Source organism: Gymnoscopelus braueri (assembly GCF_963280865.1).
Source record: "Gymnoscopelus braueri genome assembly, chromosome: 2".
NCBI lineage: Eukaryota > Metazoa > Chordata > Actinopteri > Myctophiformes > Myctophidae > Gymnoscopelus > Gymnoscopelus braueri.
In genome coordinates this window covers 22,439,074-22,452,214 of record NC_137604.1, presented here as the reverse complement: position 1 = coordinate 22,452,214, position 13,141 = coordinate 22,439,074, and the positions used below count along the sequence as shown (strand labels likewise).

At 42.7% G+C, this 13,141-nt stretch overlaps 1 protein-coding gene across 4 annotated transcripts in view; it reads left to right on the top strand.

The window, feature by feature from the left end:
• Window positions 1–13,141, top strand: part of LOC308078465 (uncharacterized protein) — a 47,400-nt gene that overhangs the window by 17,671 nt on the left and 16,588 nt on the right. For 2 of the 4 annotated variants that reach the window (XM_080419637.1, XM_080419640.1), the window contains 23 exons: window positions 111–239; window positions 909–1,238; window positions 1,505–1,555; window positions 1,667–1,693; window positions 2,383–2,409; window positions 2,518–2,580; window positions 2,998–3,102; window positions 3,227–3,289; window positions 3,373–3,408; window positions 3,502–3,555; window positions 4,161–4,232; window positions 5,099–5,161; window positions 5,879–5,950; window positions 6,313–6,339; window positions 6,445–6,480; window positions 6,813–6,848; window positions 7,123–7,239; window positions 8,267–8,422; window positions 9,161–9,241; window positions 9,686–9,745; window positions 10,115–10,174; window positions 10,491–10,541; window positions 11,030–11,092. In XM_080419637.1, coding sequence (XP_080275763.1) covers window positions 111–239; window positions 909–1,238; window positions 1,505–1,555; window positions 1,667–1,693; window positions 2,383–2,409; window positions 2,518–2,580; window positions 2,998–3,102; window positions 3,227–3,289; window positions 3,373–3,408; window positions 3,502–3,555; window positions 4,161–4,232; window positions 5,099–5,161; window positions 5,879–5,950; window positions 6,313–6,339; window positions 6,445–6,480; window positions 6,813–6,848; window positions 7,123–7,239; window positions 8,267–8,422; window positions 9,161–9,241; window positions 9,686–9,745; window positions 10,115–10,174; window positions 10,491–10,541; window positions 11,030–11,092 — 1,779 coding nt within the window. The remainder of the gene's footprint in view (window positions 1–110; window positions 240–908; window positions 1,239–1,504; window positions 1,556–1,666; window positions 1,694–2,382; window positions 2,410–2,517; window positions 2,581–2,997; window positions 3,103–3,226; window positions 3,290–3,372; window positions 3,409–3,501; window positions 3,556–4,160; window positions 4,233–5,098; window positions 5,162–5,878; window positions 5,951–6,312; window positions 6,340–6,444; window positions 6,481–6,812; window positions 6,849–7,122; window positions 7,240–8,266; window positions 8,423–9,160; window positions 9,242–9,685; window positions 9,746–10,114; window positions 10,175–10,490; window positions 10,542–11,029; window positions 11,093–13,141) is intronic. The other 2 variants (XM_080419638.1, XM_080419639.1) reach the window with 2 other exon arrangements.

The following is a 13,141-nucleotide window of genomic DNA, read 5'->3' as shown; positions in this document are numbered from 1 at the left end:
AACAGTTTTTTAACAGTTTTGTCAGCGACGTTATTGTAGCTACAGATGAACCTCTTATAAGTGCCATTGGTTCTCTAATGGTTGTCTCTCCCGGCTGGTTGGTGGCTCAGAGATCCGTACGGACGAGTTTGGCTTGTTTGGAGGACTGTGCTCCTGCTGCAGTTGGTGGAAGTGGCTGCTGGGCCTGCTGCTCAGTCTGCTGCTCCTCTTCGGACTCCTCTTCGGCCTCATCGCCCTGGGTAAGACTGCATGATGCAACACTTCTCTCTTCATCTTCCCGCCTGACCACCAGTTTAAGGTTATTTTAGCCTCTGGGGGGGATCAAGATTTTGCCATGAGAAAACAACAATAACAACAATCAAAGCTCTTTATTATGGTATGGGTTGATATAAAAGCCGTGTGCATTCTCAGAGCATGTCTACTTTAATAAGCAATCAATCGATTGTGTTGCGGCTTGGATAAATGGAACTAACGTAGTGTACTTATTTAGCGTTTATCACAATGAAAACTCATTTCTCAAAGTTGTAAAGAAAAAATACCATGATTTAAAAAACGTATATCGATGTTATGTTATCGATAAAATCGTAATGTTTTGCCAATTATTTGGGTGTCCACTTGCAATATCCTCCTCACAGCCCACCAGTAGGCCCCTGGCCCACAGGTTGAGAATCGCTGGTCTGTTAGACCTGTTAAACCTACACGTTTTATACCTTTCAATCCAGGACAGCATCTGTGTCATTTTAGATGTTTTGCTATATACTGTATATACTGTAAATAGCAACTGTTAGGATTTAGAAGCCGTTTTTAGAATGGGCCTCAGGTCTAAATGGGTTAACACTTCTGGTGTTACAGTATAGGTTCACCTGTTCTAATCTCCACTCATGAACCGCTTTCTCTCCCCCTCGTAGCGGAGGAATTCAAGCGGCTCAGGAACCGCGTGGAGGCCCTAGAGGCCGCCACTGGTACTGCGTCGGCCAGCTCCAGCCGCTACTCCTCGTCGTCGGCCATCAACATCATCGACCCGTTGGAGTCGGCCTACGTCGGCCAGAGTTCTGCCGGCGCCACCATCACCCGCTCTGACAATGGGATCAACCTGGGGGCCGGCAGGACAGGAGGAGGAGGAGGAGGAGGAGGAGGGGGTCTCGGAGTCGGGACGGGACTGGGTGCGGACAGCGCTGCTCTACAGAGGGCTGTTCAGCAGCTGCTCAGGGCTGAGCTCCGGTCAGATGCTGTAAGAGGTACTAAACAGTCCCACGGGTATATCTATACTACCAGTCCATCGGATGGTCGATCAAAGCTCGTCTATCTATCTATCGATCTATCGATCTATCTATCTATCTATCTATCTATCTATCTATCTATCTACTGTATCTATCTATCTATCTATCTATCTATCTATCTATCTATCTATCTATCTATCTATCTATCTATCTATCTATCTAAATTATCTATCTATCTACCAGCCAATGACTTAATTTAAATAAGGGAATGTTTCATTTCACAGAAGCGCTTGCACATTCGTTGAAGGGGGCAAAAGGAGAGCCAGGGCATAAAGGTATAGTCCAATACAACTAAGAAATGAGTCATTGTGGGAAATACAGTTACAGCTGTGTACCTCTTTCATTAACATTCTCTCATCTATCATCAATGTCATCATTTGTTGTAGGTGATTCAGGGCTGCCGGGAACAAAAGGTCAGTGGTTGTTGTTTTGCTATCTTTCTAATGCAGAACACTAGGCATGTGTTTAAAGACTTCAGTCCTCAGCACCATCAAGCAGTAAAGAAAGACAACCTAGAGGTGTGCATAGTTAAACTGCTTGGCTCATGCTTGCCTTTAGACCAGTGGTTCTCTAACATTTTCATGCCAAAGGACCCCCAAATTGTTGTTTGTTTAAGCGCAGACCCCCCCAAAGGTTTTGTGCCAGAGACCCCCTAAAAGAGATTTATGTTGTTACAAACTTTCAGGATTATTCAAAAAAAATGCAAAAAAACTCAAACGAAAGCTGATCCACAAGCTCACAAGTGCGTCACGATGGAACGCTTTGTGAGCTTGTAGATCGGCTATGTTTGAATGCCCAATGTATAAAATAGGGTAAAAGTGGTTGTATTGATTTTGAAGCTACAGTATATTAATTCATTTAGCTGAGGACCCCCTGGAACCTCAAGGACCTCTGGATTTGAGAACCACTGCTATAGAACACCATATTGCATCATAATCATGTCAGATATTGAGTTAGAGAATATGAAGCTGCTTGGCCTTGTGTTGTGATTTTATGATCACACAGTGTATTGAGTCATAGCGGACAGAGTGACATACAGTACATACACAAACAATACATTTATAATGGCATGGCAGCACAACTAAACACCCTGTGTTTGCAGGTGATAATGGCTTCCCTGGCCTACCAGGTAAGAATGAACCAAACCCTTTATGTGTTTATATTTTGCAACTGAAATAGATTCCTTCAATCTGTATAATTTCTATCAGTATCAACATGTTTTTGTTTGTTTCTCCAGGTCCTCCTGGTCAGATGGGTCATCCTGGAGTAGAAGGACAAAGGGGACCAAAGGGAAGTGCAGGTAATGTTCTGTTCAGTTGTGTTGAGTTTAGTTCGGCCATATTTAGATATTTTGTCTGGGACCAATGTATTGGACGGACAGACTGTCCGTCCGATAGCCAAGCATTGATATTTTCCTTTATATTTTTCTTGCTCGTCACTCCCACACATGGACTCATGATTGCTGACATCAACGAGCATATTGAGCAACACTTCAACGGTGACTCAGCGACAGTGTAGCTGACCACGCTTGGTCATTTTGGAGCTTTTGTCACTGCTGGCGTGAACGCAGCATTAGAGTCTGGCCGCTAGCAGGGCTTGAAAGTGAATTTGAAAGCATCACCTCAGATGCAGCCTATAGTTTCAGGGCCACATACTTGCATATTGATGCTACGTTGACAATACTTGATGAACACTTCCTGGTGTCAATGAAAACTAGGTGAACCTGGTGCTGAGGGCCCATCAGGGCAAAGGGGCCGCGAGGGTCTAATGGGATCCCGTGGAGAGACTGGACCTCCAGGATTTGGAGAGAAAGGAGACAAAGGTAGATAACGCATTTATTTATCACTCACATATCACAACTCATATCACATACTGTAGGCTAAAAACATACGGAAATGAATGTGTCGATGTGTTCGGTGTGTGATCTTGTTAATTGGGTTGGACAGGATCCCCTGGTGAACCAGGAAGTCCTGGTCCTGCTGGCTTGGCTGGAACGATGGGACCTAAAGGTAAGGTCAAAGGTCAAGTTTGGTTTATTTAGAGACAATGAAGAAGATCTCTATGATAATACATTATTCTTTATCTGGTTTAGGTGACATGGGCGCGCAGGGTGCTATGGGGATCCCTGGTAACTACACATCAAATGAATGTCATATTTAGTCTGTTGTTTTGTCAATTATTTGTCAGTGGTGTTCTGAGTTTGTAACAATTTTGCCTGCAGGCACTCCTGGACAACAAGGCTTCCGAGGTGAAGCAGGGGCTCCTGGACCGAAAGGTTGGAAACGTTTACTAAATGCAGTATGCTAGAAGGCTAAAACTGGGTTCAGTTTGTAAAACAAAAGAGAGGGGGGGTATTTTCTTGCCCACTTAAGCCCTATATACTTCGTCGTGCAACAAATACAGAAAATTGCAGTTTGACACATGCTCACAACGTGTCACGATGTGTCGTGTTGTGTGTGAGCTTGTAGATATATTTTCGCTATTTCTGAAAATAAAGAGACAACATTTCATAGAATAGAAAATTTGCCCAAGATATCGACTCTAGGGTTAATGTGATTAACATACATTTTAAAATACATTTTCAAATTATGATATAAGGTTATGAAAAGCAGAACCATGGATTTCCCCACAGTACCCCCCTGCAAATAGAACTGTGCTAAATGCTAGTATTTTGTTACATTTATTTTGTCATTATAATAATTATAATAACTTTATTGATATAACACCTTTCTAAACAGAAAATGAACAACTTAGAAAGGGGGATTAGGCTGTTTAAGAAAAGAAAGGGGAGGTTATATAACATGGACGGGTGCTTTACAAGAATGCTTTTCTGAACATGTTGTCCCTCTACTAACACTTAAAACATTTTGTGACATCTAGGAGACAGAGGGACACCAGGGACGCAAGGAGTCAAAGGAGATCAGGGAGAGAAGGGTCATCGTGGACTTGCAGGTCTGTGCTATTAGTAGGATTTCATAATTTATTCATGGGATGATGTTTAAGTTGCACGCATAAGTGACATGTATTATAAGATTGTCCTGACTAGCCCTGTTTGACCATTTGAATTGATGGGTGGCCATAGAGCTGAATGGGTAGAGAGGTCGTCTGGGAATCAGAAGGTCCCCCCCCCCCAGGTCTGTGTGTTGAAGTGTCCCTGAGCAAGACACTTAACTGCTCCCCTGGGTGCTGTATTGATAGCGCCCACTGCTCCTAGTAGTTAGGCTGGATAAATGCAGAGGACAAATCTATTCGTATGTGCAAATATACAGTGAATATACAGCGGGGACTACATTATTATTATTAATAAATTATTATTTGAAACGTTCTACTTGTTCAGCTTCAGACGTTAAGCACAGTTTCAGAGCTAAAATCTATAGGGCTTTTCACATGGGAAGCGACTGACGCGCCTAGTAATTCTTTTCTAATGAGAGGCGAGCGGGCAGGTAGGGAGAGGCGATCTGACAGGCAGAGCGACAAGCGGGCACACTCCCGGGAAACTGTCGCGTTCGTTCTCGAGAGCTGGATTGGTTTTTTCTACGTGATACGCAGGACAATGACTGGATAAAGCTGAAGCAATGCTGCTGATCGCCTAGCATAAATGTACTCACGGAGCGATTGTCTGTCTGTGTATTCACACATCCACAGGTTGATAATCACTGGTGTAGGATATTTCAATATACAAAGGCAATTCAAAGTGCTTTACATAAGGCATAAAAAGGCATAGTACAGCATTTATAGGTCTATCAAGCCTTACAGACAAGATGGTATTATTATAAATATTTCATATCGTATTTGCTCTTTGGTCTCAATTGTCACAGGTGAACCGGGACAAAATGGACCACAAGGCCCATCTGGAGATAAGGGACCTAAAGGACCCGTTGGTAAGGAGATAGCACAATAAATAAAGAACAGATGTAGGTATATAATGCTACAACTAGATCCAGGGTAAGATTTTACTAAATTTTTCCAATGACACCCTATGTTGCTGGTGTTGTTGTTTTTTCCTTTACATCTGAGTACACACTCACACTAAGCTAGACTGCCTAGACAAATGATCCATGATTCTGAAAAGTTATGTCAAACATAAAATATCGTTATATCGTTGCTGTCGGGCAGAAACCTCGTATCTCCATATTTAAACTTTTTGTGTTTTTTGATCTATTTGATCATACTACAGCGCCACACAAAAGCATCTAAAGTAGCAGATCCACATGAAGCTCGAAACGCGGCACGATGCGATGCGTTCTGAGCTTGTCGATCTGCTACTTTTGCTGTTTTGGGAATTTGAATCCTGAAAAGTAACAGTTTTGAGGACATAATGAGGTTTCTACCCGAGAGACGCAAATGATCCATGATTCTGAAAAGTAATGTCAAATATATTCTGGAGCTGCGTCAATGTCAATCACTAGAAAACTGTAAATTGTTGATTGAAAATTGTTAGCAGCAGCTAACTGCTCATTAAGTGCTCATAAGTAGCTAGCTCATTAAAAAAAATCAAGATAATTACAAATATCCTGAGTCCACAACTTCAGACACTAATCAGTGAAGCAACCTTGCAAAACCACAATTTTCAATTTGTGTGTGTGTGTGTGTTTCAGGTGAGCAGGGTCCTACTGGGCTGCCAGGTGTAAGAGGACCCTCGGGGCCTCCTGGAGATGGGGGTCTTCCAGGTAACACAACATTGTCACATTTAGATTGACCATCAGACTGCGTCATGATCAACGTGTGTGTTTAGATCACTTTTTCCCCAAACATGGGACTCATTTTTATACGTGTAAATATTTTTATTTTTACTTTTGCTATAATTTCCCACCCATTTTCCCCCTAAACTTTCAAGCATTTTTCAGAAGATTTTCAGAAATTTCTAATAAATATATGATATAATTTTTTTTTTTACTTACACAATACTTACAATGTATTTATGTAAGTTTGGGTCCCAGGGAGACACCAAATGTCTCTTTTGCATCTTGAGTTGAAGTGGTTTGGGAACCCCTGGTCTATATAAATTAACTACCAATGTATCCCCCCATAGGCATCCCTGGACTTCAAGGACCCCCAGGTATGACACGTATAATAGGCTATAGAATGGACATAAAATGGTATTATTTTAATTGGAGTTTGATTGTATTCTCTTGTTGTATATTCACGTGACCCTCTGCCGCAGGTATTGCTGGCAATCCAGGGCTTAACGGTGCCAAAGGTAATGTTTTCTATACTATCATCTTTTGACAGATGAGAGGGACTGATAGATGGTTATGCACAGACAGGAGGAAGGGGCTGGCAGTATTCACTCACTGGCCCCCTAAAGCTTATTTTGTATACTTTAAATGCTAAAACTGATGGAGTATAAATTAAACTTAAACCCTCTATTCTTAGTGAAACGGATCTGAGTTTCAACTGTTCTCTCCGCTGTTATTTCCTTCTTCAGCGAATCTCTTCGCCAGAAATAGCTATTTCTGGCGTTGGGGATCAAGTGGTGAAGTTTGCAAGAATGACAAGTTCCTAAAATAACATAACAACAATTGTTTACAGGTCAATCAGGAGACCCTGGCAAGGTCATCAACGCAGGTAAAGAGCAAGTAAATGGCCTTTTGTGGGGTCTCTTCTCCAGACTGGATGAAATTTTCAACCCACCTGGAAATGTGCTTTATGTTCACTAAAGAGCTGGAGAGACGGAGAGATCCCTATTACTGAACACACACTCTATACTAGCAATGTTTAACATATAGAGCTTTAAACCTTTTAACTAAAACAAAAAATCACTCACTGCACCTTTAAGCCCAGAGGAAGTGTTCCAACGTTTAGTTTATTATTGCTGCTAATGGTCCTCACCTCTTTCCAGCTGGTTCCAGTACTGTGGGTATCCCCGGACCACCAGGTCCTTCTGGAACTCCGGGTGTTGCCGGACCCCCTGGTCTGTCTGGTCCTATCGGCCCTGCTGGTGTCCCTGGGTCATCTGGTAAGACTATTTACTATTCACTTACTGCAGTAGTTCTCAAACTTGTTCGTGGCGAGGACCGCCAAATTGATGTATTTGGCCACGGATTTATGTCCAAAGTATTCAAACGTTTTTCTTTTTTTTGATAGCTTGAACATCTGCTATTTTTGAATAGCCAACGTATAAATGCATAAAGTGGTTAAAATGATTGTGATGCTATGGTAACTACTTTTGCTGGGGACCCCCGTGAACCCCCCCCCCCCCAAGGACCCCATTTTGGAGAACCAATGCTGTACATAGACTTCACCCTTAAGGAGGACCTTTAAAATGTGTGTTAAATGGCCGTATTTCTAGTTTTTATCTCTCCTCTTGATTGATCGATTGGCTTTATTCATCCCCTGGAGGAGGGGGGTCAGCCGTATAATAGGCTACTGTGCAGTGGTGGAAAAAGTAATCACATTTCTTAATTAAGTAAAAAAAAAGGATCAATACTGCAATGTAGAAATACTCTGTTACAAGTAAAAGTCAGAAATTCTAAATTTACTTGAATAAAATGTATAAAAATATTTTGAAAATAGCAGATCTACAAGCTCAGAATGCGTCGCATCGCGACGCATTGTGAGCTTGTAGATCGGCTATTTTCAAATGGCCAAAATGTATATTGGGCTGAAGTGGTTAACGTCTGTTTTGTAATAATGATCTAAATCTACAAAGTAACAAGTTTTCACATAATTGTAGTGGAGTAAAAGTACAATATTTGCCTCCGAGATGTAGTGAGGTAGAAGTAAAATAACTGAAAATTGGAAATACTCCAGTAAAGTAAAAAATACCTGGGTAAATGTAATGAATTACTTTACACCACTGCTACTGTGGCCGTTGTATCCTGGGACATCCTAAAAATCTAAAGTGCTTTATAGTGACGCCCTGAATTTTCACTTTTTCTTCCACCTCCCACAGAAGGAGCCCCTTGTGAAGACAGATTATTTTCAGATATTATCATTTCTTTTGATTGTAGGCTCATTTACAAGAAATGGCGTTTTCATTACAGGTCCTAAAGGAGACAGGGGAGATCCAGGAGACAGAGGGGAGAAGGGAGAGGCTGGTGGACCTGGGAAAGCCGGTGAGCCCGGTGAGCCCGGGAAACCCGGGGAACCCGGGACCAGCGTCAAGAGTGTGGGAACCGTCAGCACCTCTCGGGCTGGAAGTGAGTGTTAAGCCTAATTTATACCCTTCTAAATCTGCTGTTTCCATCACGGGACACCACCGGGCAAACGAAGTATATATCGTCTCTGTCTGGTTGAAACCTCATATCTCCAAAGCTGTTACTTCTCAGGATTCAAATAAGAAAAATACCAAAAGTAGCAGATCTACAAGCTCGAAACGTGCTGCTTCGCGCCGCGTTTCGAGCCGCGTTTCGAGCTTGCAGATCTGCTACTTTTGATGCTTTTGTGTGACGCTGTAGGATGATCAAGTAGGGCGTTAATTTACGAAAAAACACAAAAAGTTAAAATATGGAGATAGTAGGTTTCTCCCCGACAGCAACGAAATCAGACTTAAACGTCTGTTTCAAATAACAACATGGTAATACAATGCCTGAATTAGAGTTGTGTCGTTCGAGATGCGTCCACAAACGACACATCTCTAATTCACGCTGAGGAAGGCCTGTGCGCCGAAACGTCCGTCATTATGTGCTGCTGCTGCTCGGGGTGAAAGACTGAAATAAACAAGAAATCCTGAAGTGGATTAAAGTGAGTGCTGGTATTCCTTTCTAAGAAACTATTTCTGCCAGAACCGTGCACCCGATACACACATACTGTGAACTACTCTGATGAGTGCTTGCTTCTCTCTCTTTCAAACACAATGTCTTCACCACCACCATGTTTTATATCCATATGTCGACTCACAGTGACTACTCTGTGTTTCTAACTGTCATTCCAAACAGAACTCAAATCAGTGGCTGGACCTCCTGGTCCACCAGGCCCTCCGGGGCCTTCTGGAGAGCCCGGCTCTCAGGGTCCTCCTGGTATGTTGGTTGACAATAACATTTTTACCATGACTGAAGACAGTGGTTCTCAAATGTTTTCATGTCAAGGACCCCCAAATCGATATATTGCTGCGGACCCCCCCATCTAAAAATGTTTTGTGCCAGGGACCCCCCAGAAGAGATGATTTGTGTAAAAAAAAGATCCACTTAACTATTAAAAAATAGCAGATGTACAAGCTCACAGCACGGCACAAAGTGATGCACCCTAACCCTAACTTAAAATATGGATAAAGTGTTTAAAATGATTGTGATACCCCTGGAAGCCACCCCTGGACCCCACTTTGAGAACCACTGACTTCAGATAAATTCAAGGCCTGGCTACATTAGGAGGAATCTTGAGAAAGGATATAAATCTTAAAGGGATAAAGTTTGGAGCCCTCTATACTGTATGATCTTTCCAAAAGCCATTCGCTCATGTTTTAGGTACAGCTAGAGAAGGTCCTCCTGGACCACAAGGGCCCCCTGGAGAGTCAGGTAGACCAGGTAAATAAACATCTTTACATAGCGGTAACTACATGATAGATGCAAGAGCTAGAACCAAATGACAAACTGTTTTGATACCGCTGCTACTCAATGATTCCTGATTCTTCTTTTTTGTCTGTGTACTAATGGTCCTTGTATACTATGTTATTAATTGTTTTTACTATTATTATTATTATTATTATTATTATTATTATTACTATTATTTCTGTTACAATGTCTGAGGAACCATAACAACATGTCTTTACTCTTATGTACCCGTACGTACACAAAGATGTAACCTTAAAGAAACCTTGAACCTTGAGGTAGAACAATTTACATACCGAACATGCACTTTGTTTATGAGTGGTTGGTTTTTCTCTCATGTTTTAGGTACATCTAGAGAAGGTCTTCCTGGAGCCCAAGGGCGTCCTGGAGAGCCAGGTACACCAGGTAATTAAACATCTTTACATACTTATACTGTAGGTAAATCTTACAAATGTTATACACCCTCTACGTACTATAGAGGGTGATAGGAGCACAGCACACTTAACACAGTTAACCACTTAAACCCTATATAGCCTACTTAGATGACCGGAGTCACCCAGGGCTCTGTACTAGGTCCACTAGTGTCGGCCAATAACAACTAGTATTTCCCTCTACACCAAATCACTTTTTACAACTTTTAGCCGAATGTTAGCCCCAGAATAGGGAAGCATAGGGTTCAAGCGGTTAAAATTGATTTTAAAATGAGTGGCTGGTTTTGCAGGTGTTGGATCTCCTGGACCCCAAGGGCGTCCTGGAGAGCCAGGTACACCAGGTAATTAAACATATTTACATACCTATACTGTAGGTAAATCTTACAAACGTTATACATACCTACTACGTACTATAGAGAGTGCCAAAATTCCTGAAGGGGGCGTCAACAAGTGTCTTTTGGTAGCTGCGGACATCTTTGAGGGGTAAAAACCAGGTTGACTTAACATTGCCCAATGCCACGCCCAATGCCTCGCCCCCGCAGGCTGATTTGCCCCTTCTGCTGGTGACGACACGTTGGCACGCTTAATAGAGGGTGATAGGAGTACAGCACACTTAACACAGTTAACCACTTAAACCCTTAAAACTTAGATGACCGGAGTCACCCAGGGCTCTGTACTAGGTCCACTAGCGTCGGCCAATAACAACTAGTATTTCCCTCTACACCAAATCACTTTTTACAACTTTTAGCTGAATGTTGGCCCCAGAATATGGAAGCATAGGGTTCAAGCGGTTAAAAATTTATTTTAAAATGAGTGGCTGGTTTTGCAGGTGTTGGATCTCCTGGACCCCAAGGGGAGCAGGGAGAACCTGGAAGCTTTGAGCCGACCTCAGGTAGGTGACACACATTGGGCATTGGCTCAGGAGGTAGAGCAGCTGCTTGGGAATTGGAAGGTTCTCGGTTGGATCGCCGGCTTAGGCGGGTGCAGTTATGAAAAAAAAGCACCTTACCCAAAACAAATTGCAACAAAACGTTTTTCAACAGTTTTTTGTAGTATTAGGTGTCCTTAATAACATACTAAAAGTTTACCAAAGTTTGATCACTGGAAAGGTGTTATTTTCAAGATGGCGTCCAAAATGGCCAAATAATCTTTAAAATAACTCCTTCATTATTTATCCTAGACAAGTATTTTTTGTGTCTAACCCTATGTTTTGGGGGCATAGAAATCCACAGGACTTGTCCAAATTGCAGAGATACATTTAGATAATTGTGAAATCCAATATTTTTTTTTGACTCTATTAAAACCCTCTGAAATGTTCACCCGTTTCAACTAGTTAACCCTAGGCTAATTTTACTGGAACAAGGCTTCAAGATATCCTCAAAACACAACAAAACAATAGTCACGATTTTCAGTCATTCAGAAGGTGGCAGAGAAAGAGAATATTGTCAGTTGATATAGTATTGCTTGCAATATTGAAACATTTTGGATAGCTCTGCGGATCAAATGTGAATCAAACTGTCATCTTGTAGACACAAGATTTTGAAAACTTTTTTAACACATTAGGAAGGCAATCAGTGTGAGTGTGTAAAGAGGGGTGGCTACGGAGGTTAGTGCAGAGCTGTCAGAACCCATTTCTCTACTGGGTGCCTAGGCAGAGGGGAGTATGGGGGTGGGGTTGTGTGAGGAGGTAAAATGGGGTCTGGTGTAGAGTTTAGTGGGCCTAGGGTTCCCCTCAGGTGGGTACAGGGGAGTATGGGGAGTGGGGGTCACTGGATTGCTCCTTGGGCACTTGGAGCGCAGAGGAGCAAAGTTATAGGAGCCAAGGAGACCCTGAGCTTCTCCTCTCCCCCATGTCCGAGGTGCAAAATCTTCAACAGTTGGCTCAGACATGTTCAGGACTCATAGGCAGCTCACAGCTCATATGCTCATAGGCAGCTAAAGAGAATGGGGCTTGTCAGCCCCTGATGCACTTTGTGCTTCCAATTTTCAAGTGTCCATCCTCAAGTCCTCCAGGCGAGGAGGCAAGGAGCGTCATTTTGAAGTGACAGCAATTATGACGTGTCACACAGTTGGATTGCTGGACTATTCCAGAACTCGGAGGGTTGTCATGTGGAGGAGGAGAAATTATACGCCACGCATTTCAATGAAGACAGTTCCCCAAACGATACATGAAAGATACACTTGTATCTTGCCAGATTTCAATCCAAGTGGCTTAGGGAGCCTGCGCTCACCTCACGCTGGAGGACAGAGTGAGGAGGAGGCAGAAATGAAGCTTATGCGTTAGGCTGAGAGGAGTATCCCTATGTCGCCTGGCTCACTGGATAGTCCCACTGGTCCCAAGTGGACCTCCAAGCTGGCTCCTATGCCCGAGATGGGCACTCGTGAGTGGGCATAGTTAGTGAGGAGGGACCCCCCCTACCCCATAGTTGTGGTTGTAAGACCTCCACGTGGTGCATGACTGTGTGTCAGGCAGTCAGGGGTGTCCCTATGTCTGACAGGCTCACAGGAGAGTCAGTGTCTGGTTGGTGGCTGACCATTAATATTCCCAGGGGCCCCCAGTGACTTATCATTATGGCTCAGAGCGTCCTCTCCCCTCAAATCAATTTTTAAAGTTACAATTATCCAGAAAAAAAGATCAAAGTTCAAGGTTATTGCCAGCAGTACCAATCACAAAATAAAAGACATGTGAAATTAATTTTGCACTAAAACCCCACACAACTACTACAATCTCAGGAATAAGATGTCTGTGACACTCCTCTACCACCCCTACCCAAGACAGTAGACACTAAATGTTGTGATAGCTCTGTGCTGACTTGCACATCCTCTCCAGGCCCATAAGGGGCCATTTCTCCACTGTAATATTTGAGAATTTGGCCAATTTGCTATTAAAAAGGTCTTAAGAGTCATTAAATTGTAACTTTAGAAAGGAGCAGATACCCTG